At 39.3% G+C, this 26,756-nt stretch overlaps 1 pseudogene and 1 gene segment (V, D, J or C); one reads left to right on the forward strand and one right to left on the reverse strand.

Moving 5' to 3' along the window:
- Nucleotides 1-7,487: 7,487 nt before the first annotated feature.
- LOC117715065 (Ig kappa chain V-III region MOPC 63-like) lies at nt 7,488-8,352 on the forward strand. The segment is given in 2 exon segments: nt 7,488-7,567; nt 7,929-8,352. Coding segments are annotated over 2 exon segments (366 nt in total).
- Nucleotides 8,353-23,587: 15,235 nt separating this feature from the next.
- On the reverse strand, nt 23,588-24,206 carry LOC117715440 (Ig kappa chain V-III region MOPC 63 pseudogene; annotated as a pseudogene).
- Nucleotides 24,207-26,756: the final 2,550 nt, after the last annotated feature.

The following is a 26,756-nucleotide window of genomic DNA, read 5'->3' on the forward strand; positions in this document are numbered from 1 at the left end:
AAGCCAGAATTCTCCAGCACCATCTCAAGATGATTCCTATGAATATGCCCAACACCTTTGCAAAGCTCTATTTAATGAAGAAATAGATTCCTGTTTCATACAAATACAATTTTAGTTGACTATGTTATTACTGATGTCAGGATTTTGGCCTTGTTTGCAGTGGTGTCCACAAAAGCCATCAGTCAGTTGAACAGCATCAACCCAAGAGACAAGAGACTTAACAATACCTGAACAGTCAGTATGACAGCAACACTCTTTTTTAAGGGCAACACATAACTCCCTCTATCAGAGGAGTAAAAAGTGTAAGCTTCTTCTATTCTGTTTATAAATGTCTTATATCAGAATCTAAATCTATAGAAATACAAAACTGATCATAGCTTTGATCTAAAGAAAACAAGGAAATCCCTGTTCCTGCTCTAGTCAATCTCAAACCCAAAAAAAACAAGTATAGTAACTGTGGTAGTGTGTTTTCTCCTGGGTATAAACAATCTAAATTCCCACTAAATCTAAAACAATCTAGTTCCCCACTAAATCATAAGCCAGGGAATCAAGAGTCCAATAGAGCAACCCTGGAGATTCAAGTGGTGATGGCTCCTTCAGCACTGATAACTTCCCAAGTCAGGTTTACTCGTTGATCTGTTCCAGTTTGAAGGCAATTGTAAAGCATCTTCATGTTTCCTGTGAAGAAAAAATACACTTCTCAGGGGGTTTCTCCTCCATGGATTTGTTGTTGTTGTCTATTTGTTTAATCAGTCTCTCTGGCAGCCAACGTGCAGCATCTGCAGTTTGGGAATATATGCAAACAGAACCTCTTCCCCAGATAAGCACTGGATCTGGCCCATTCCAGGTTCCAGTTAATGGGTCTTTCCAGAGGACTGTTGCAAAATTCTTTTTGGTATCAGGATGCCAGAATCTATCTGCAGCAGATTTTCCTTCAGAATCTGAATTTAAAAAATTTAAAATGAAGAGTGCACGATGAAGGATATTTCTGGGGGATCCCTTGGTAGGGTACCATTCCCCCTTTTTAATTTTTTCAAATTGACATTTAATGGTTTGATGTGCCCTTTCTACCATACCTTGGCCCTGTGGATATGGAATACCCGTTTTATGTAGTATTCCCAATTTTTCACAGAATTGGTTGAAACTGGAGCTTGTATAACCCGGGCCATTGTCAGTTTTTATCTGTTTAGGCACACCCAATACAGCGATTGTAGCAAGCATATGAGCGATCACATGCTTGCTTGCTCCTCCAGTTTGTAATGTTGCATAAATGAAACCACTATATGTATCTACACATACATGTATATATTTTTGCTTGCCAAATTTATTATAATGAGTAACATCCATTTGCCACATACTGTTTGGTATCAGTCCCTTTGGCTTTACACCCAAATGAGGAACTGGTAAAAGTTTAACACATGATTGACATTGTTTGACAATTTGTCTAGCTTGTTCTCTGGTAATTTTAAACATAACTTTTAAAGTTTTAGAATTAAGGTGATGTAACTCATCAGCCTTTATGGCCTGATCCAAATTAGATTGCTGATCTGATAGAGTCACTGCAGCTATACGAGTAGCTAGGTCTGCCTTGGTATTTTCTTCAGAGAAAGGACCTGGTAGCCCAGTGTGGGCTCTCAGGTGTCCTATAAAGAATTTACACTTTCTCCTCAAAATTAATTATTGGCACTGTAAAAACAAATCAGCTGCTTCTGAGGAATGCTTTGTTTGTGCAGCAGTTTCTAGCAGAGGGATAGACTGAATTATATATGAGCTATCTGTATAAATATTAATAGTTTGATTTGGAAATGCTTGAAACACCGAAATAACAGCATGTAATTCAACCAATTGAGCTGATACAGATGATGTAGCAAAAGAGATTACTTGATCCTTAAAGGCATAAGCAGCTGTTCCTGATGAGGAACCATCAGTGAAAACTAGCAATGCTTCCTTGATAGGTTTATGTGCAGTACAAGATGGAAAAACAAATTCATGATGATTACAAGACTGAACCAATTTATCTGGTGGATAATGATTATCTATCTGACCAGCAAATGAGGCACATGCAATAGGCCAGACTTCAGAATTCTGCATAAGCCAATCAACCTGATGCCTTGTATAGGGTTGTACTATGATATCAGGATCTTTTCCAGAATATTTTTCATTGTTATCTCTGCCTAACGTAATCATATCTGCTACAGCTGCATAGTATGGATTAAGAACTTTCTTGGGGGATGAGGGAAGATGAACCCATAATATGGGTGCAGTTTGCCAAAAAACTGCAATAGGAGTTAGTTTAGTGTTAAAAATAAGAAAATATAAAGGCTTAGAATAATTAATGTGAGTTACAAATTGAGATGAAATAGCATTCTCTACCTTCTGTAAGGCTTTTCTACCCTCCTCTGTTAGAGCCCTGTCAGACTTAGGGTCAGGATCTCCCTTGAGAATATCAAACAGAGGCTTCAGTTCTCCTGTTGTAAGTTTCAAATATGGTCTAACCAATTAATATCTCCCAATAGTTTTTGAAAATCATTAAGTGTCTTAAGGGAATCAGTCCTCAGAGTGGCTATACTATTAATAATACGTGGACCATTAATCTGAAATCCTAAATAGGTATATGGGTTTTGTAATTGCACCTTTTCTGGTGTTATTTGTAACCCTGCAGTCTGTAAAGCTGTTCTAAGATCATCAAAGCACTAGAGTACCTGTTTTCCATCTTTTCCAGCTATCAAAATATCATCCATGAAATGAATCATGTAGATTTGCTTTCACATAGATCTAACACCCTCTATGGCAGAAGCCACAAACTTTTGGCACAAGGTAGGATTGTTAGCCATACCCTGAGGCAATACCTTCCATTGATATCTTTTCATAGGATCCCTAAAGTTTATAGAGAGAACACTGAAAGTAAAACATTTTCTACCATTAGGATGCAAGGGGATAGTAAAAAAAAAAAAAAAAACCAGTCTTTTAAATCTATAACTATTTTATAATAACCTAAAGGTATGACCACCGGTGTGGGCAGCCCAGGTTGTAAGGCTCCCATTTTAATCATGGTTGTGTTAACAGCCCTCAAGTCTTGCAACAATCTCCACTTTCCTGACTTTTTCCTAATGACAAATATTGGGGTGTTCCAGGGAGAGTTACTCTCTTCTAAATGTCCTGCCTGTAATTGCTCCTGCACTAGCAACTAGGCAGCTTGTAATTTTTCAGTGGTTAGGGACCACTGATCCACCCAGATGGGCGAGTACCCTTTCCAGGTGATGGGGTCCACACAACATCCTAGGGGTGCAGCTGAATCAGTAGCCCCCATCAAAAATACCCCAAACCTCTTCTTTCATTGTTACCATAAACTTCAGTAGGATGAATAATTTCATCTTCACCTTTTCCTAATCCTTTGCCTGGGGAAAGCTCAGAGTTTACCATTTGAGCCATGATTACTTCATTAGGACTGCACATAATCAATCCCAACTGGGATAACAGATCTCTGCCCCAGAGATTAATGGGAAGGCATGAGATGACATAGGGTTATATATTTCCTGTATTTCCTTCTTTATCTTTCCACGTCAGCACCTCAGAGCTTTGTAGTGGGTTTTGGCTTTGGCTAATACCCCTTAAATTGATTAATTCTAAATGTCCTGCCTGTAATTGCTCCTGCACTAGCAACTAGGCAGCTTGTAATTTTTCAGTGGTTAGGGACCACTGATCCACCCAGATGGGCGAGTACCCTTTCCAGGTGATGGGGTCCGCACAACATCCTTAATAAGGTTGGGGTAAGAAGCCAGGTGGCAGGCCAATCACTTTGCTTTAGGATAGTCACATCAGCTCCTGTGTCAACCAAGCCTTGGAATACCTTTCCAACTAGCCAAATTGTCATCATAGGTTTTTGTTTAATTATAAGCTGTACCCAGTATGCATCAGAGGAACCAAAACCTTGATCCCCTCTTTTAGGATTCTTATATTTGTGATTAGTAGGGTCCAATGGAAGTAATAATAGTTGAGCTATCCTCTTTCCTGTAGGAATGGTGACTATATTCTGAATTGCCTGTGCCATTACCTTAGTCTCACCCTGATAATCATTATCTATAACTCCAGGAAAAATTTGTAGTCTCTGTATAGTAGCACTGCTTCTTCCCACTATCAGGCCAAACACTCCAGTGGGTAAGGCCTGAGGGCCCATTTCTGGGGTTAATACTGTGTGGGTGGCAGAACTGAGGTCTAGTCCTGTACTTCCTGGTGTTGCTCGACTAAGTTCAGAAAAAGACTGGTGTTTGCTGGTAGGACACTGACTGCTCCATAAGCCTGTTTTGGCTTGCATCCATTCGGGGCCTGGAGCTGGCCCCTGTTCCCGTTTCCCTGATTATAGGAAAGGGTGTTACCTTGTGCATCTTGTTTAGACCTACAATCACTAGCCCAATGCCTTCCACGTTTGCAACGTGGGCAGAGCCCAGGCTGTTTTCTGGGCTGTCTCTGGCTTAACTCATTTTCTACCTTGCAATCTCTTGCAAAGTGTCCAGGCTTACTACATTTAAAACATGCCTTTCTGTCTCTATTTACCAAAAAATCTCTTACTGATTGTTCTTGCATAGCAGCTGCCATAGCTAAGCCCTGTTGGTAGGAGGGACCTATGTCAGAACAAAGTCTCATATACCCCGTAAGGTCTGTCTTTTTCCTGTAGGGTCTAATGGCCGCTTGGCAGGCAGAATTGGCATTTTCATATGCAAGTTGTTTCACATATTCTACACCTGCCTCTGCATTATCAAAAATCCTGCCTGCTGTTGTCATTAATCGATGAACAAAGTCAGAAAATCATTCATCAGGCCCTTGCCTGACTGCTGTTAAAGATGCACCAGGGTCTCCCTTTACTGAAAGTTTATGCCATGCCTTCATGGCTGCATTTTGAATTTAAGCATATAAACCTGGGTCATATTGCATCTGGTTATCACTAGAAGCAAATTGCCCTTCTCCTACTAAGGCATCAAAGGACCAACCATTGCCTGCCTGAATGTTTCTCCTAGCTGTCTCTTTACAATTCTCATGATACTCTGATTTCCAAATAAGATAGTCTCCACCGCTAAGAACTGCTCTCACTAACTTATTCCAATCACTAGGAATCAGCCACTCCTCTGCCATAGACTCTAAAATTGCAAGAATAAAAGAAGCAGTGGCACCGTATTGAGATACTGCATTTTTAAATTTTTTAATAATTTGAAAATTAAACCCTGTGTGATGTCTCCAAGCAACTCCTTGATTGTTTTTGGTCTCTGATACAGGAAAAACCTCAGCATTTCCCTCCTCTGGCTGATCTGTAGCTGAACTAAGGCTAGAGGATAGGGACTGCCTTTGTACACCAGGTTGAGGAACATGAAAATCCGGGGGATTTTCACAGTTAGTCTCTTGAGACCTCTTCCCTGTCCTTAATTTCTGTAACTGATTACTTAAGTCCTGATACTCTTTTTCTAACTCTATCAGTTGTTTAAGGGTAGAAATTTTGTCCTGTAACTCCTTTTTGGGATCTACAACCATTGTCTCCATTGGGGGAGCACTTGGAGGTAGAGACACATAGGGAAAGGGCATTTCAGCGTCATAAAATTTGACTTCCTCTTCCTCTTGGTCAGCACAATCTGGCTCTGACAAATTGCCATCAACCTTTGGTTGTATTTTGGATTCTAACTTACGCTTCCTTTTATTTTGAACAAAAAGGACAACATTCAAGAACAAAAGCAGAAAATTAACACACGTGAGCAGCAAACAAAACCAAAACAGAGAATTGGATTCAGGTTGACTAATTTCTTGTCCCATTTTCCTTACCTTTCTTGACTCCGCAGGTTCCTGTGACAATCAGCAGATCCTTCTTCTGGTAACGTCCCTCATTGGATCTCTCATTCTCGCTGCCCCACTTTCGGGCACCAAAAAATGTTGAGAACCACACTAGTCCCACGTTTGGGTGCCAAAAAATGTCGCGGCCTGGCCTGAGCAAAATGTTGAGGCCTAGGCTGCCCCACATTTGGCGGCCACTGTATCCTGGCCCAAGCTTCCTCTCCGGTCCACAGGTTAGGGATCAGCAAGAGGGAGTGTGAGGATGGACTCGAAGAATGGAGACCAGATAGTGTGTGATTCAGTCCCATTTATTCTTCAGTCTCTCTTCCTAGTCCAAGTCCCAAGTCTAGCTGTACTCTCTAAAGGGTCTCCCTAAAGAGTATTTCTCCTCTAAGTGTCTGATTTTATCATCTCTCTTCTGTCTGCCTCTCTTCTGTCTCACTTCTAAGCCATGCCTTTTGGTCACACCTTTTATCATGCCCTTAGGTCTTGTTTCTAAATCTGATCTCTACACTTCTAAGTCACACTCTTAAGTTGCAACCTTTAATCTCACACACCTTTAATCTCACACACCCAAGGTATCTAAACCAAGACTATCAGAGTGTTCTCAGCTGTTGTAGGCTATTGTAATCCAAGTCTCATGTCAGGGTATATGGCACAAGATGGCTGCAAAGCTGATAGCCGCTTTCTGCTAAAAGTCGGCCCCCAACACTTTACTTCATTTTTTAACTCCTGCTTATTCTGTAGTATTACTTCTGTTCAATGAAAACAACTTCCTTTCACTGGTTTTACTTGAAAACAATGGGCTGACAGGGTGACTCTATGAGCAAAGTGCTTGTCACATAGGTGTGAAGACCTGGCTCACTCCCAGGTACCCATATAAAGCCAGACACAGCAGCAGCATGGGTTGTATTTGGAGTGATGCTATGGCAAGATGAGAGATGGAAAGAAACAAGAGAATCCACAAAACAGCCTGGCCTAGGAAGCATTTCATGAGTAGTGGTGAACAACAACATACCTTGTCTTACATCTACACCCAAACTTGTATTCTGATCTCCACACACATACCATGGCAAGAGAGGTTGCCTTCAAACATGAACATGAACAAATATATAAACATACAAAAACACATCACACATATGGATCTAAAACATGGATCAAAAAAATAAGGTAGTATGACAAAAATTGTGTTAATTTTTTCAGTGAATAATTTTTCTCTATTTCCTCTCAGACACTGCTTTCATTTGTTGTATAACATTTTGAGAGATCAACGTTTTTTTAAAAAAATAACTTACACTCTTTACACAGTATAGCCACAATATACACCCCCCACTTCATACCACTAACAGACTAGAGAAAAAAGCTGGGTGGTGGTGGTATGCACCTTTAATCTCAGCACTCAGAGGCTGAGACAGGGGGATCTGGTCTACAGAATGAGCTTCAAGATGACCCAGAATAAATACAGAAATTATGTCTCCTAAAAAATGTCTTTAGAAGGGTCCTTGAAGACACATGTGTTGCCCAAGTAAATTTTCTGCTAACACAAAATCTCTGTGGGTGAAACAGGAACAGGTGCCCTTGGAACAGCAGTACACACTCTGTTGAGCAGATTTGCATATGTAGTCATTATATAACAGCCCAGGCTCCTTTAAGGGCAGCTGTCAGGAGCCTAAGAAGCATCCTCTCTTCCAGCTCTCAGAAATGGAGTCAGACACACTGTTCCTATGGGTACTGCTGCTCTGGGTTCCAGGTAAGAATGCAACAACCTCTGTGGCCATCATAACTTTCCATGCCTCTGCATTATTATAATTACATACCCAATGAAATATAATTACACACTTTATTTTATTAGATCCATGTGTGTGACATGTCTTTGTATATTTGTATATTCTTTATGTTCATCTTTGAAGGCAACCTCTCTTGCTCTGGTATCTGTGTGGATCATTATAATTTGGGCATTTGTAATTGGTTTTAAGTTTCCCCATCCCCTTTGATTCCCTGGTTTCTCATAGTGATGTCCACAGTACACTTGAAATTTTTAAAGGAAAAGGTCCTCTGCTGGAAAGGTTTTTATACATAAATAACAATAGTCTGTGTGTTTGTCATTCCAGGCTCCAATGGAGACATTGTGCTGACCCAGTCTCCAGCTTCTTTGGCTGTGTCTCTAGTGCAGACAGCCACCATCTCCTGCAGGGCCAGTGAAAGTGTCTATGGTTATATGCACTGGAACCAACAGAAACCAGGACAGCCACCCAAACTCCTCATCTATGGTGCATCCAACCTAGAATCTGGCATGCCTGCCAGGTTCAGTGGCAGTGGGTCTGGGACAGACTTCACCCTCAATATCAATCCTATGGAGGCTGATGATAATGCAGACTATTACTGTCAGCAAGGTTGGGAGAGGCCTTCTAAAGTGCTCCAGGCCTGAACAAAAACCTCCTGGGGTTGCAGCTCACTGAGGCTGTCTCTCAGTTCTCTCTTACTCTATGACATCTCAACATAGAGCTCTAGGCATGTTTGGCAAAATATCTCAAATAATGAAACAAAATATATAAACAGATATATCTGTGTGTCTCATCCTTCATGTTTTAATAACTTATTTCCCATCAAAATATATAATTGTTTTAATTATTATTTATCATCTAAATTTTTATAAACACACATTTATCTTTGGATGACTTTTCCTTCTCCCCTAACTCCATGACCACATTTCTGCCTATTCCCACCCCCCAGCATCCTCTTTTAACTTTCCAGTCACTGAGGAGTTATTGTCTCTCATTTTTGATTCTGAAAATAGAAAAGGTTAATAAATACAAACTGTGGCACTGAAAAATAGTGTTAACCAAAGACATTTTGGGGTGTGTGTGTGTGTGTGTGTGTGTGTGTGTGTGTGTGTGTGTCTGTGTTTGTGTTTCAGTGTCTGTGTATGTCTGTGTGTATGTGAGTGTCAAAGGACAACCTACATAAGTTCTTTCTTTCCAGCAGGTTCAGTCTGAGATTAAAACTCAGGTCATCAGTCTCCTGTGAGCATGTTTCCTGGAACAGAGTGTGCTACCATGTCAGCTTGAGATACTATTTCTTACCCTTGAATCATTTATTTTTATCTTAAATTGTGTACCTGAGGAGAATGGTAAAAATGTGAGTGCTCATAGCAGTCAGAAGACAGCATCAGATCCCAGGAAACTGAAGATACAGAAGATTTTGAGCTAGTTGATCTGGGTGCTAGAAGTCAAACTGGAATACTCTGCAAGATCAAGAAGACCTCAGAACTGCTAACTTACTCATTCACCTCTGACCTACAATTTCTTAAGGGACTCTTGTAGATTTAGTAACCCCCTTTTCCCCTAGAACAGTGGAAGACTTGATGGAGCATAGTTGTCCATCATCTAAGTAAAATAGTTCATTGAGTAGCAAAGCTTGTCATTTAATTTTTCAGATTCAGGCTCACATTCTCATCACATTGTTTTTATTCTCCAATTGCTTTTATTTGCTGGCCCTCCCAAACAGCCTGCTATAGGTACTTAGAAACATAGGCTGTGCTACAGTTATTTTTCTGCTTTGAGTACACTGTTTCTATCTCTGTCTCCATCCCCAAATTAACTTTCAGTATCCGGTTTATTGCTAGTTATTTTGTCTCTATCCAATATTTTTATTTTATCAGCTTCTATATTGTGTTCAACATCTTCTTGCCATTTTTCCTTTCTTTATTCCTTTCTTTACTTCTTCATCCCTTGTGTATAAAATATGAGAGTGAAAGTAACGTATAGTGCATGTGTAGAACAAAGGACAACACTTGGTATTGGTCTTCAAATCCCACCTTGTTTGAGACAGGGTGTCATCAGGGAACTTTCCTGACATGGAATTTGGAGAAGAGAAGACTTAGTGGATACCTTCTCTTTGCAGACAGACAATGAGCCCTCATAAACTTGGACTTCTCTGAAGTACTGAGTAATCTTTGGATATACATCCCTAAGAGAGATGCTTTTTTCCTGTACTATGGCTTGATGTGCTTATGAGCTGGAAAACAGAGACAATGGCTTCTAAGAAAAGTACTGATTATAATACTACCATCCAACTAGAAATCTCCAACCACGAGGCTGGAAAATGATCTGAGGTCCCATATATATAATTATGTTTTGCTTTCTTGGAAGAGTTAAATCTCTGTAGACAGACACTGTTCCAAGGAATCTACCCTTTTACTCTCCTCTAGTACTGCATCTTTGGTCATCAATGCCTCTCTGAGAGAGGAACATGTGGAATCCTCTGTTTGCTCTCTCCAACTCATCCTGCCCACTATCTCCAGGTTCATTCTGAGGGTTACCTCCTCTAATCAACCACCACCAAGTGGTCCCCAACTCCTATCTTTTCTATTAAGGAAAATGTCAAGTACACTTTTGCTCTTCAGAAAACAAATCCCCTTTCCTTGCAAAACTTAAATTAAATCTGACTTTAGAGATTCTCAGTTGACCCTGAAAATACACTGAAGGTTTCTGAAATCTCAGCCTGGTAATGGATATAAGCTACAAAAAGACAATGTTAATCTTATGTCAGACAAATATAAGTTGGGGAAAACATGTTGTTTCCAGGCTGCTGAATCTTATGCTGATTATCTTCGTGGTCCATATTGTCAGTTCTTTTTTGAAGGAGAAAAACGACCCTCATAATCAAGGAGGTCATTTCTTTAGAAAAGATTTAATGGGTTCATGACAGTCCTATCTTGAAATATTTTCAAGCTTGGAAAGTAAAGAGATTGAGAAGGGCAGCCTGATATAGCTGTCTAGTGGGAGGCTCTTCCAGAGCCTGACATACAGAGGTGGATGCTCACAGATAACCATTGAATTGATCACAGGGTTCCCAATGGAGGAGTTAGAGAGAGGACTGAAGGAGCTGAAGGGGTTTGTGGCCCCATGGGGAGAGTGACAATATCAACCAACCAGAGCTCACAGGATCTAAACCACCAGCCTGGGAACACACATGGAGGGACCCATAGCTCCAGATATAGATAGATAGATAGATAGATAGATAGATAGATAGATAGATAGATAGATAGAGATAGAGATAGAGATAGAGATAGAGATAGAGATAGAGATAGAGATAGAGATAGTGAAGGAAAGCCTTGTGGGAGAGGATGTCCCATGAAGGCTGAATGTCCCAGTGTGGGGTAATTCGTGGGCAGGGAGGTAGGAGTAAGTAAGTGGGTGGGGGCACACCCTCATAGAAGCAGGAGAAAATAAAATGAGATAAAAGGTTTCAGGAGAAGTGGAGAAAGGAGATAACATCTGAAATGTAAATAAATCAAGTATTCAATTTTTAAAAACAAAAAGAAACTTTAGGAACCGGGATCAGAGGCCATTGGCCAGGCGATAGTTGGGAAATAAACTACACAGAGGTAAAAGCCTGCATATATTTATACAAATATCTGCTACTTTTTATAGATATCTTTTTTGAATGGTAGATGCCTACCATACAAAGAATGAGACTGCCAGTCTTCTGGAAGACATTATATCCTGTATGGTTTTCCTACCCTGCTTGGGTCTGACAATGAACCAGCCTTTATTTCACAGTTTACTCCATCTTTAGCACAGGTTCTGGGGACCATTGGAAATTACATTGTATATACGGACCCAGGAGTTCAGGGCAGGTAGAGAGGATAAATTGGGCCCTGAAGGAGGCCTAGACAAAATTTAAACCTTGAAACTGCTGGTAACTGGATGTGTCTCCTACCTTACTCTTTGTAGAAGTCCAAGAATATTTCTTGTACCTTGCATTTTACAACCTTTCAGATCCTCTATTGGAAACTACTTCCTATGCTGACTAACCTCCAGTCTCACATTCTAGCTGAATATGACCAACATAAGTTCTGAAATATTTGGAGGCTCTCCACACAGTCCAGAAGCAACCATTGTGGTTGTGAAAGCAAAGGATCCATCTACTGGGATCCCCTGTTAAAATCTGATTTCATTAAGTTAGTTCGAAATAGAACACACTCATCTCTACCTTCTCCATACTCACCATGTAACTCCCTGTGATGGTTTGTAGATGCTTTGCCCATGGAGTGACACTACTAGGAGTTATAACCTTGTTGGAGTAAGTGTGTCTGTGGGCATGAGCTTAAGACCTTCATCTTAGAAGACTGGAAGTGCATCTTCCACTAGCAGCCTTCAGATGAAGTAGTAGAACTCTCAAGACATTTACAGCAGAAATACATTGCTACACACTGCAGAGGGCTGCACACTTTTACCTATAAAGTTCACTAAACAATCCATTCATCAGATTCATCAAGATTCACACCTGGGTCATTGAAAACTAAAGCAACTGTTCTGAGAGGCCAGATACAAAATAATAAACATGCCTCATACATGCCTAGATGCTGACAGTCTCCCACCTTGATAATAATGGACTGAACCACTGAACTGATAAGCCAGTCCCAAGAAAATGTTGTCCTTTATAAGACTTGTCTTAGTCATGATGTCTGTTAAACTCTAAGACAGAAGTTGGTACCAGAGACTAGGGTATTGCTGTAACAAGCCTAACTATGCTTTTGTTTGAAAGAATGTGGATTTGGACACTTTGGATTTCGTAGTCTGTGGAATGATTTAATGGGACATAATTGGCTACCCTAGTAGAAATATAGAAGATTTTGTTGCTTAGAATAATTTAAACTGTGTAGACCAAGGACAAGTGTGTCCAAGAAGAATTTCAATATGTGGCATACAGGCCGTTTTTATGGTATTTTGTGAAGAATGTTGCTGCTTTTTGCCTTTGTCTGAAGAGTCTATGTAAGGCAAAGTAAAGAGATTTATATTAATTGCATTGACAAAGAAAATCTCAAAAAGGCAGCAGAGACTTTGTTCTCTTGTTGAGTTTCATGAAGATCATTTTGAACAAGCATAGTAACCATAGAAGGGAAGAATATAATATATGGTTCAAGTATTAAAGAGACACCAGGAAGTGAAATGGAGTTGACTCCTGTGTTATAGGTGATAGAAGATTAAGGCAAGAGTCTACCCAGCTAAATTTTGATCCAGATGTAGTGATACACATCTTTAATCGAGGAGATATAGCCAACCAGATCTCAGTGTTGAAGGCCAGCTTGGGACAGAGCAAGTTCTAGGTGATGAAAAGCTTAAGTTCAAGGAAGATGGTAACCACCATTAATCCCAGAAGACAGGCATGCAGATCTCTGATTTCAAGGTCTGTCTAAAAAACAAGATCCAGGCCAGCTAAGTTGAGACAATGAAAAAGCAGGAAAAGTAGTGGTTTTGTTGGAACAGGGAGGACTAGCTAGGACTTATTGCATAGCCACAACCTATTGGTAGAAATCTGTATAATTAATATCAAGATGAAGCTATAATTTCTTAAAGGGTACGAAATTTACTTTGATTTCAAAGTTATGGTTTTCATTGGTACAAGCTTCCTATTGATATAAAAGTGAGATGAATATGGATAATCTCATGGGCATTGTGCCTGTATAACACATTTAGGAATGTAAGGCTTAGACCTAGTCCTTCTTTAACTTTTTTAACTGATTCGGGATGGTTAGCCTATGAGTTGACGGACTATAGCATATTCATGGCTTTGAGTTTAATGTTAGGGTTTTTTCTGTATTTTATTTAGAAATAGCTGAGAGGAGTTAACAGACAACAGTCCAGGTTACCTTACATGGATAGTTGGTTTTCAAAATGTCAGAAATCAATAGAATTGATGTTACAAATATTTATATATTGATGTTCATTTTGATTAGAGACCTGTCTACTCCTGACAGCTTCCTGTCACGGATTCTAAGAAAAAATTGAGCATCCTTGGAGATACTCCAGTTGTGCGGTGACAGCCACCAGGCAAGAATTGCCTCTTTCCATCTACAGACAAATTACTGTCCAGAAAAGGACACACATGCAGAATAGTTGACTGATTATATCTGCCTAGACAGAGTAATCAGCCCTTAATAATTCTGCATCACTAAGGTCTGTCAGATGATTCTGGGCCAGAAGGCTGAAGATTTGATGCTGCAACATTCAGTAGTATAGGGGCTGTCCAGGTGTTCAGCAGTCTCTATAAATTGGCAAAGTCTTAGAAGCTATGCTTAGTGCTTCCCATAATTTCAGTTAACTCAGTCATTCTGGATTTCTGACAGGGTTGAAGACCTATAGCCTCACAGGCAATCCTGGCTATTTACATTGAGAGAAAAGATATGAATAAATGGTTTTCAGGTGACATTCATTCTAAAGCCAAGAAAGAAGGCAGGTTCAAAACTAAGTGTTTTAGTTAGGAGAGATAACAGACGTTCTGGTTAGTCCACAAAAATAAAGGACTGGGCATTAGGACTACCTTGTACCTCACTGATACAATTAGGAATAAGTATGATCTAATGGTATTTTGAGGAAAATAGTTTTATTTTAACAGGAAGGGTGATAGGTAGGAGGAGCTAAGGGGGAAGGAGTACTGAGAGGAAGAGATAAAGTAAGGAGAGGAGATGAAGGTGAGAAGAAGCTAGGTGATGAGAGAAAAAAAGAGAGAGGGGGGCATGGAGGCAGATGTTCATGGGTCTCCACCAGTCAAAGATAGTTCATATATCTAGGTTGGGTATTGGGTTACACTTCTGATCGAGCATTACCAAACTTATAAAGTCTTTGATTAACATTTAAAAATTGTATAAAAGCAAAAAGTAAAAGGGGGCATGGGATAGGGGTTTTGTAGGGAAGGGAAATGGGGAAAGGGGATGGCATCTGAAACATAAATAAAATGTAAATAAAAATAAAAAAAATTCTTGCAAACCAAATCCAAAAACACACCAGAACAATTATCCATCATGATCAAGTAGGCTTTATCCCAGGAATGCAGGGATGGTTCAATAGTCAGAAATCCATCAATGTAATCCACTACATAAATAAACTCAAAGAAAAAAACCACATGATTATCTCACTAGATGCTGAGAAAGCATTTGAAAAAATTCAACATCCCTTCATGTTAAAAGTCATAGAAAGATTAAGAATTCAAGATCCATACCTAAACATAGTAAATGCAATATACAGCAAGCCAGTAGCCAATATCAAACTAAATGGAGAAAAACTTGAAGCAATCCCACTAAGATCAGGGACTAGACAAGGCTGCCCACTCTCACCCTACCTATTCAATATAGTACTAGAAGTCCTAGCTAGAGCAATTAGACAATGAAAGGACGTCAAAGGGATACAAATAGGAAAGGAAGAAGTCAAAATTTCACTATTTGCAGATGATATGATAGTATACTCAAGTGACCCTAAAACTTCCACCAGAAAACTCCTAAACCTGATAAACAACTTCAGTAAAGTGGCTGGATATAAAATCAACTCAAACAAATCAGTAGCCTTCATCTACTCAAAAGATAAACAGGCTGAGAAAGAAATTCAGGAAATGACACCCTTCACAATAACCACAAATAAAATAAAATATCTTGGAGTGAATCTAACGGAGCAAGTAAAAGATCTGTATGGCAAGAATTTCAAGTCTCTGAAGAAAGAAATTGAAGAAGATCTCAGAAGATGGGAAGATCTCCCATGCTCCTGGATTGGCAGGATTGATTTAGTAAAAATGACCATCTTGCCAAAAGCAATCTATAGATTCAATGCAATCCAGATCAAAATTCCAAATCAATTCTTCATAGAGATAGAAAGAGCAATTTGCAAATTTATTTGGAACAACAAAAAACCCAGGATAGCGAGAACTGTTCTCAACAACAAAAGAACTTCTGGGGGAATCACTGTCCCTGACCTCAAACTGCACTACAGGGTAATAAAAACTGCATGGTATTGGTACAGAGACAGGCAGGAAGATCAGTGGAATAAAATTGAAGATCCAGAAATGAGCCCACATACCTATGGTCACTTGATCTTTGACAAAGGAGCTAAAACAATCCAGTAGAAAACGGACAGCATTTTCAGTAAATGGTGCTGGTTCAACTGGAGGTCTACATTTGAAGGATGCAAATCAATCCATTCATATCTCCTTGTAAAAAGCTCAAATCCAAGTGGATAAGAGACATTAACTTAAAACCAGATACACTGAAACTAATAGAAGAGAAGGTGGGAATGTCCATCGAATACCTAGGCACAGGGGGAAAGTTCCTGAACAGAACACCAATGGCTTATGTTCTAAGATCAAGAATTGACAAATGGGACATTATCAAAATGCAAAGCTTCTGTAAGGCAAAGGACATTGTAGACAAGACAAAATGGCAACCAACAGATTGGGAAAAGATCTTAATCAATCCTACATCCGATAGAGGGCTAATATCCAAGATATACAAAGAAGTCAAGAAATTATACTCCAGACAACCATATAACCCTATTAAATTTGGGGTACAGAGCTAAACAAAGAATTCTCAACAGATGAAACTCGAATGGCTGAGAAGCACCTTAAGAAATGTTCAACATCCTTAGTCATCAGGGAAATGTAAATCAAAACAACCTTGAGATACCACCTCACACCAATCAGAATGGCTAAGATCCAAAACTTAGGTGATAGTAGATGCTGGTGAGGATGCGGAGAAAGAGGAACACTCCTCCATTGTTGGTGGGATTGCAAGCTGGTACAACCACTCTGGAAACCAGTCTGGTGGTTCCTCAGAAAACTGGACATAGCACTACCTAAGAATCCAGCTATACCACTCCTGGGCATATACCCAGAAGATGCTCCAACATATAACAAGGACATATGCTCCACTATGTTCATAGCAGCCTTATTTATAATAGCCAGAAGCTGGAAAGAACCAAGATGTCCCTCAACAGAGGAATGGATACAAAAATGTGGTACATCTACGCAATGGAGTATTACTCAGCTATTAAAAATAATGAATTCGAGAAATTTTTAGGTAAATGGATGGATCTAGAAATTATCATCTTGAGTGAGTTAACCCAATCACAAAAGAACACACATGATATTTACTCACTGTTAAGCAGATGTTAGCCCAAAAGCTTGGAATAGGGAAGACTCAACCCACAGACCACATGAAGCTCATGAAAAGGAAAACCAAGAGGGGATTCCTCAGTTCTACTTAGAATGAGTAACAAAAATGCTCAAGGGAGCAAATATGGAAATAAAACATGGGACAGAAACTGAAGGAGGGGGCCATCAGGAGACCATTCCACCTGGGTATTCATCCCATGCACAGCCACCTAAGCTAAACACTGATGTGGAAGGCTGGAAGTGCATGCTCTCAGGAACATGATATAGCTGTCTCCTTAGAGGTCTGCCCAAGACTAATATACTCAGAGGACGATGCTCACAGTTAAACACTGATATGATCAGGAGTTTCCCAATGGAGAACTTAGAGAGAGGACTGAAGGAGCAGAAAGGGTTTGTGACCCCAGGAGGAAAGCAACAATACCAAACAACCAGAGCCACCCAGGGTCTAAACCACCAGCCTGGGAACACATAGGGAGGAACCCATGACTCCAGTGGTATATGTAGGTGAGGATGATCTTGGTCATAGGTGAGATAGGAGTTTCTTGTTCCCATAAAAAAATGAACACAGAGTGGGGGCAATGTGATGCTGGGGAAGGGGTAGTGGGGGGATAGTTGCGGGCACTGCCTCATAGAAGCATAAGGACTGGGGATGGGATAGGAGGTTTCTGTGTGGTGGGACGAAGTGGGGTAAGGGGATAAAATCTGAAATGTAAATATTACAACCAATTTTAAAAAGGGAAAAAATTGTTAGAACCAGCATCTTTTAAAAAATGTCAGCCCTCTAGGGAAAAAATTTTCTTGATACTAAAACTTGTTCTGAGAATTGTATATTGCAGAATACACAGCCTTGGTGTATCTACTCATCAAGCATACTAAGCAGACCTGCCCAAACCTCTGATGTCCTGGAATTCCATCTGGATGCAGTGAAAACAGTGTCAGAGGCTTATCAACTTACTTGTCCCCTCACCCCTCTTCTAATATCTCAATGCCCATAATCAGCTTGAAGAAGTTATAGAAGAGTCAGCACCCCTATTCCCTGGGTTTGGGGACTAATGTGGTTAATAATGGTCTATCTTTCTAGGGAAAAGTAGTGGTTTCGTTGGAACAGGGAGGATTGGCTAGGACTTATTGCATAGCCATAACCTATTGGTAGAAATCTGTATAATTAATATCAAGATAAAATTATAATTTCTTAAATGGTACAAAATTTACTTTGATTTCAAATTTAAGGCTTTCATTGGTAAGAGCTTCTTATTGATATAAAAGTGAGATGAATATTGATACTCTCATGGGCATTGTGCCTGTATAACACATTTAGGAATACAAGGCCTAGTCCCAGTCCTTCTTTAACTTTTTTAACTGATCTGGGATGGTTAACTTATGAGTTAAGGGACTATAGCAGATTCATTGTTTTGAGTTGTTAGGATGTTTTCCATATTTTATTTAGAAATAGCTTAGAGGAGTGAACAGACAACAGTCCAGGTTACCTTACATGGATAGTTGGTTTTCTAAATGTCAGAAGTCCGTAGAACTGACGTTAAAAATATTTATCTATTAATGTTCATTCTGATTAGAGACCTGTCTGCTCCTGACAGCTTCCTGTTGTGGATTCTAAGAAGAAAGTGAGCATCTTTGGAGATACTCCAGTTGTGCAGTGACAGCCACTAGGCAAGAATTGCCTCTTTCCATCTACAGACAAATTACTGTCCAGAGAAGAACACACTTGTAGAATAGTCGACTGATTATATCTGCCTAGACAGAGTAATCAGCCCTTAATAATTCTGCATCACTAAGGTCTGTCAGATGATTCTGGACCAGAAGGCTGAAGATTTGATGCTCCAACATTTGTTAGTGTAGGGTCTTTCCGGGTGTTCAGAGGTCTCTATACATTGGCTAAGTTTTAGAAGCTATGTTTAGTGCTTCCCATAATTTCAGTTAACTCAGTCATTCTGGATTTCTGACAGGGTTGAAGACCTATAGTCTCATAGCCAGTCCTAGCTATTTACTTTGAGAGAAAAGATCTGAGTAGATGGTTTTCAGCTGACATTTATTCTAAAGCCAAAAGAAAAGCCAGGTTCAGAACTAAGTGTTTTAGTTAGGAGAGATGACAGAGGTTCTGGTTAGTCAACAAAATGATGGACTGGGTATTAGGACTATCTTGTACCTCACTGGTACAATTAGGAATAAGTATGCTCTAATTGTATTTTGAGAGAAAAGTTTTACTTTAACAGGAAGAGTGATATGTAGGAGGAGCTAAGTGGGAAGGAGTACTGAGAGGAAGAGATGGAGTAAGGAGAGAAGATGAAGGAGAGAAGCTAGGTGATGAGAGAGAGAAAGAGGGGAGTATGGAAGCAGATGTTCAAGTGTCAAAGATAGTTTTTATATCTAGGTTGGGTATTGGGTTACACTTCTGATTGAGCATTACCAAATTTATAAATCCTTTGATTAAAATTTTAAGAAATTGTATAAAAGCAAAAAGGAAAGGGGGGCATGGAACAGGGGTTTTCTAGGGAGGGGGAATGGGGAAAGGGGGTGGCATCTGAAATGTAAATAAAATATAAAATAAAATAAAACAACAAAATTATTATTATTATTATTATTATTATTATTATTATTATTATTATTATTAATATTGCTATTTTCATTGAAACCATGAAAATAAATCCCCTAATTAGACAACAGCATTGCTCATCAAGAGTTTTCCAGGTAGTTCTAATAAGTCCATTATGGAAAAAATCATGGGACAAGAAGTTTAATATTCATAGTAGAAATGATTTAAGTACTGTGTTTCCCAGCTATCTTTCCTAAGCTCAGAAGCCTGCTTCAGCCTTAATACACATTAGTCTCCCATCAGCTGTGCCTTCTGCTGTCAGGTGTGCCTGTCACCAGCCACCTCCTGCTTATGCTTTGCTGTTTCTAATGTGTCATATGACAAATCAGATGGTCGGAGCTCTTAGGACTACGTGTAAATTAAAAGCCACATTCTGCAAGACAGCCAGAGACCTTTCTTCCAAAGAGCACTGAACAGTCTTTGGCAGCTGCCCTCTCTCTTTTCCAGGCTTTTCTTGTCTAACTCCTGCTTGATAGTTGTAGGACACTGGCTTCCATATTCAAGAACTATACCTTGTGATATTCAGTGAAGAACACACCAGAGTTCAGGATAAGACATGTGTCCCCATACAGAGGTGACACCTTGGCAGCTGCCTTAACCACAGAGGCTGTCTCAATTCCATTTCTTCACTAGTGAAATGAGTACAGCACTCCTAAGCCACCACCTTCAACAAGGTTGGTTGAATTAAGAATGAGTTGCTATGAAGACAATATTTTTTATGTGCATGACTCATATATTTTTGTTCATGTGTATGTATAAATGTGTACATGTATTGGTGTGTGTGGCATGGCTATCTGAAGTTGATTTGGGGTGTTTTCAACAATTGTTATCCACAGTTTTGGGAGGTATGCATGCCAAGGCATATACCTGGATGACAGAGAATGACTTATACTTTGATTTTTTCTACCATATTTATCATGTGGTTGAAATCAAGGCATCAGCCTGGCTGCTAGCTTATTTGTTTGTCTGTCTGTTTCCCACTGAGCCATCTTAATGCCTATTTATTTTATTATTGAGACAGAGTCTCACTGAACTTGGAATACACTCATTTGATTTGTCTGGCTGGACAACAAGCTCCTGGGATTCTCCTGTCTCTACCTGTCCAGACATATGCTGCCCCCTGATATTTCTTACATGGGCTCTGGAAACAGGCATGGGCTTATGAAGCAAGCACCTAACTATCTGTTAAGAACAATCATTATGCTTGTAGGTATAATATCCACAGCTGCCTGTTTCTGTGAATAAAGTTTTATTAAAACACGAAAAAAAAAACCTTTGGATATTTGTATCTATATATGCAGGCTTTTACCTCTGTGTAGTTCATAGCTCCTGGCCATTGGCCTCTGATCCTGATTACTTTTATTTTTCTTTTTATAATTGGATATTTTATTTATTTACATTTCAGATGTTATCCCCTTTCTACATTCCCTCTGAAACCTTCTATCTCATTTTTTCTCCTCCTGCTTCTATGAGTGTGTTCCTTCAACCACCCACCTACTCCTACCTCCCTGCCTTCAAATTCTCCCACACTGGGGCATTCAGCCTTCATGGGACCAAGGACATCCTCTCCCACAAGGCCATCCTTCACTACATATACAGCTGGAGCCATGGGTCCCTCCATGTGTGTTCCAAGACTGGTGGTTTAGACCATTAGAGCTCTGGGTGGTTGGTATTGTCACTCTCCCATGGGGATGCAAACCTCTTTATCTCCTTCAGTCCTCTTCTCTCTAACTCCTTCATTGGGAACCCTGTGATCAGTACCATGGTTAGCTGTGAGCATCCACCTCTGTATATGTCAAGGTCTGGCAGAGCATCCCAGGAGACAGGTGTATCAGGCTGCCCTTCTTAATTCCTCTACTATAAAAGCTTGAAAATATATATCTTACTGTCCCAAGACAGGACTGTCATGGACCCATTAAAGGTTTTCTTAGGAAATGAACTCCTTGACTGTGGGGTCTTTTTCCTCCCTCACAAAAGAACTGGTAAGGTGGACCAAGAACATCAGCACAAGATTCAGCAGCCTGGAAACAACTTGTTTTCCTGAACTTATATTTTTCAGCCATAAAACTAACATTATCTTTTTGTAGCTTATATCCATTACCAGGGTGAGATTTTGGAAAGCTTCAGGGTATTGGTCAGGGTCAACTGAAAATCTCTAAAGTCAGATTTAATTTGATGTAAGTTTTGTAAGTAAAGGGGATTTGTATTCTGAAGAGCAAAAGTTTCCTTGACATTTTCCTTAATAGGAAAGAAAAAGTTGGGGATCAGTTGGGAGTGGTTGATTAGAGGAGGTGACCCTCAGAATGAACCTGGAGATAGTGGGCAGGATGACTTGGAGAGAGCACACAGAGGATTCCACATGTGTTTCTCTCAGAGAGGATTGATCACCACAGATGCAGTACTGGAGGAGGCTAGCAGGGTAGATTCCTTGGAACAGTGTCTGTCTAAAGAGATTTAACTCTTCCAGGAAAGCAAAACATAAGTACATACTGGGGACCTCAGATCATTTTCCAGCCTCATGGTTGGATAGTTCTAGTTGGAAGATAGTATTATAATCAGTACTTCACTTAGGAAGCCATTGTCTCTGTTTTCTAGCTTATAAGCACATCAAGCCATAGTGCAGTAAAAAAAGCATCTCTCTTAGGGATGCAGAACCAAAGAGTACTCAGTACTTCAGAGAAGTCCAAGTTTATGAGGGCTCATTGTCTGTCTGCAAAGAGAAGGTATCCATTAAGTCTTCTCTCCCATGAATCCCATGTCTGGAAAGTTTTCTGATGACACCCTGTCTCAAACAAGGTGGAATTTGAAGACAAACACCCAGTATTGTCCTTTGTTCTACACATGCACTATATGTTACTTTCACTCACATGTTTTATACATAGTACACAAAGGATGAAGAAGATAAGGAAGAAAGGAAGGAAGGAAAAAGAGCAGGAAGACATTGAACACAAATATAGAAGCTGAATAAATAAAAATATTGGATCAAAACAAAAAGACAAGCAATAAATCAGATATTAAATCTTAATTTGGGGATAGAACTAGAGATAGAGATGCTGGAACAAAAGTATAAAATAATTGTAGCACAGCTTATGTTTCTAAGTAACTATAGCAGGCTGTTTGTGAGGGCCAGAAAATAAAAGCAATTGGAGAATAAAAAGACTGAGATGAGAATGTAAACCTGAATCTGAAAAATTAACTAACTGACAAGCTTAGCTACTCAATGAACTATTTAACTTAGATGATGGACAACTATGCTCCCATCAATCTTCCACTGTTCTAGGGAAAAGGGGTTACTAAATCTACAGGAGTACCTTAATAAATGGTAGATTGGAGGTGAATGAGTAAGTCAGCAGCAGTTCAGAGCACTTTTTGATCTTGCAGAGTATTCCAGTTTAGTTTCCAGCACCCACATCAACTAGTTTGAATTCTCTTGTATCTTCAGTTCCCTGGGATCTGATGCTATCTTTTGACTTCTATGAGAACTGACACTTGTACCCTTCTCTCCAGGTACACAATTTAAAATGAAAATAAATAATTTAAGGGTAAGAAATAATATCTCAAATTGGCATGTTTACTCACCCTGTTCCAGGAAGCATGCTCACAGAAGACTGATGACCTGAGTTTGAATCCTAGACTGAACCTGGTGCAATGAAAGAAGTAACTTCTGTAGGTTGTTTTTTGACACTCACATACACAGAGACATACACAGACAAAGAATCACACAGACACAGACACAGACACAGACACAGACACAGACACAGACACAGACACAGACACACCGACACACACACACATACTTTGGCTTACACTATTTTTCAGTAACGTAGTTTGTATTTATTCCCTCTTTTTAATTCCAGAATAAAAAATGAGAGACAATAAATCCTCAGTGACTGGAAAGTTAAAGGAGGATGTTGAGGGCAAAGGAATAGGCAGAAATGTGGTCAAGGAGTTAGAGGATAAGGGAAAGTCATCTAAAGATAAATGTGTTGATAAAAATTTAGATGATAAATAATAATTAAAACAATGATATATTTTGTTGGGAAATAAGCTATTAAAGCATGAAGGATGGGACACACATACATATGTGTTTATAGATTTTATTTCATTATTTGAGATATTTTGCTAAACATGCCTAGAGATCTGTGTTGAGATGCCATAGAGTAAGAGAGAACTGAGAGACAGCCCAAGTGAGCTGCAACCCCAGGAGGTTTTTGTTCAGCCTTGGAGCACTGTGGGAGGACTCTTCAAACCTTGCTGACAGTAATAGTCTCCATCATCATCAGCCTCCACAGGACTGATAGTGAGGGTGTAGTCTGTCCCAGACCCACTGCCACTGAACCTGGGAGGAACCCCAGATGCTAGGTTGGATGCACCATAGATGAGGAGTTTGGGTGGCTGTCCTAGTTTCTGTTGGTACCAGTGCATATAACTATACCTAGATACACAGACACTTTCACTGGCCCTGCAGGAGATGGTGGCCCTCTGCCCTACAATGACAGCCAAAGAAGCTGGAGACTGGGTCAGCTCAATGTCACCATGGGATTCTGGAAGACAAACACACAGACTATTGTTACATATTTATAAAAATCTTCTCAGCAGAGGACCTTTTCCTTTAAAAAGTTTCAAGAGTACTGTGGATATCACTATGAGAAATCAGGAAATCAAAAGGAATGGGGAAACTTAAAACCAATTACAAATGCCCCAATTATAATGATCAAGAACCCAGAGGCATGGAAAGTCATGATGGACACAGAGGTTGCTCCCAACACTTCTCTGCATCCTCACCTGAAACCCAGAGCAGCAGCACCCATAGGAACAGTGTGTCTGTCTCCATCTCTGAGAACTGGAAGAGAGAATGCTTCTTAGGCTCCTGACAGCTGCCCCTAAAGGAGCCTGAGCTGTTATATAATGACTCCATATGCAAATCTGCTCAGCAGAGTGTGCTGCTGCTCCAAGGGTACCTGCTCCTGTTTCACCCACAGAGAGTTGGTGTCAGCAGAAAATTTACTTGAGCAACTCATGTGTCTTAAAGGACCCTTCTAAATACATGGTTTTTGGAGTCAGAATATCTCTATTCTTTGTTGTCCTGAAGCTCATTCTTTAGACCAGATTCTCCTGGCTCTGCCTTCTGAATTCTGGGATTAAAGGTGCTCACCTCCACCAAACTGATTTTCCTTGCAGTTTACTCTATTAAATATTTGCCCTCTTAGTCTTTTTGAGTTGTGAAGTCAGGGAGTGCATTGTGGATGCACTATGTAAAGAATGTAAGTTATTTCAAGAACAACATGATCCTTCAAATTTGTACACACCCAATGAAAGCATTATCCGAGACGGAATAGAGAAAAATGATTCAGTGAAGAAAAGTAACTTAATTCTTGGCATACTTCCTTATTTTTTAGATCCATGTTTTAGATGTGTGTGATGTGTCTTTGTATGTTTTTATATTAGTTCATGTTAATTTTTGAAGGCAACTTCTCTTGCCATGATATGTGGGTAGAGATCACCAGACAAGTTTGGGTGTGGATCTCAGACAAGGTCTGTTGTTGTTCACCACTACTCATGAAATGCTTTCTAGGCCAGGTTTTTGTGAGGATTCTCTTGTTTCCTTCCATCTCTCATCTTGCCATAGAATCACTCCAAATACAGTCTATGCTGCTGCAATGTCTGGGTTTATATGTCTACCTGGGAGTGAACCAGGTCCTCACACCTATGTGACAAGCACTTTGCTCACAGAGCCACCCTGTCTGCCCATTGCCTTTTAGTAAAGCCAGTGAGAGGAAGTTCTTTTTATTGAACAGAAATAATTCTGCAGCGTATGAACAAGTTTATAAATGAAGAAAAGAAGCATGTAATGCAGATGTGCACAGATACATATTTTGTACAGTTCTTCAAAACATCCAAGATTATTAAAAGACAGAAGTCTTGTATTTTGTCATGGTGATAAAAAGCTATTTAAGAAAACTGTAGATTCTTCCCCAAGAGAAATTGTAATACAGATAGATGAAAAGTTAGACATGTATGCAAATATAAACAGAAGTGAGTATTTCTTTATATTCCAAGACTGCTGTCCCATTTCTAGGTTTAACCAGGCAGAAGGTTGGATTTCCTAGCTATATTTTAAGGTGGTAAGTGACACAGTAGTATTTTAATTTAATAAAAAAATAAAAAAAGTTGTAAGAAGCCTTATAAAAATAAGGAACAGTAAGACAAATTGAATGGGGAGAGTAGAAAGAAAGGAGGGAGAGGGAGGCAGGAAGGAAGAAGAGAAAGAGAAGAACCAGAGAAGGGAAGAAGAGGGAAGAAGAAAGAATGAGAAAGAAAGAAGTGAGGAAAGAGTGAGGACAAAGGAAAGATGGACAATTCCATCCTCAGCTTATGCTCACTGTTTTTCTTTCCAGGTCTCTGCCATATAGAGATGGATCCTTTTGTTTTATTGTACACATTCACTGTACTGAACCAGCTGCAGTTCAAAGATGAGATAAACAGGGCAAGCCAAATATACATTGCATAAAATTTACAAGTTATTCTTCACATTTTATTTTTTGTGGTATGCTCACATTTCATTGATTTTTATACTCAAAATTAGAATGTTGACTTGTTATAATGTGGAATTTTATGTGATATGATATTTCTCATTTATGTCCAGAATAAAAATATTTCTATATTCTGCAGTCTATACTATTCAGGCCAAGACCCATACATTTTTTTATTTAGAGAATACTTTATTAGATTTTGTAATCAAACCTACATAGATAAGACCATACATATTTAATACAGTGCATTACCACTATACAAATTGAAAAAAAATAACTTCAACATTTCTAGATAAATATGGCTGCTAATTTCTGTGCAATGCCAACTCAACACAGTAAACTGGGATACATTTTTCCAAAGTTGAGTGCACAGCTAAAGTTTCCAAATATTATATATATATATATATATATATATATATATATATATATATATAGAGAGAGAGAGAGAGAGAGAGAGAGAGAGAGAGAGAGGGAGAGACCAATAATAGCAGTATGTTATGCATCAATATCAGCAACAGCTTTTCCAGGTTTATCAGTCATTTTAAACAAAATTGTAGAGACATCCAGCACACTCCATTAAAAATAATTAAATAAGAAACCCCCAGAAAACAGCACAGTTCTGTTACTCTTGTGGTACTTTGAATAATTTTTTTTAAAATTAGTTTCTTAATCATTATCTGGAAAGAAAACATTCTCAGCAACATTAAAAACAGCTCTGATAAATCATGGTCACTACCACATATCATAAAGCAGGTACAAGCTATTTTACATTCACAGAAGTATGATATAGTACTGTCCTACATCTATAATACTAGAGAATACAATTAAAAGGAATTATTTGAGACTTGATT

This window comes from Arvicanthis niloticus, chromosome 9 (assembly GCF_011762505.2).
Source record: "Arvicanthis niloticus isolate mArvNil1 chromosome 9, mArvNil1.pat.X, whole genome shotgun sequence".
NCBI classification, from domain to species: domain Eukaryota; kingdom Metazoa; phylum Chordata; class Mammalia; order Rodentia; family Muridae; genus Arvicanthis; species Arvicanthis niloticus.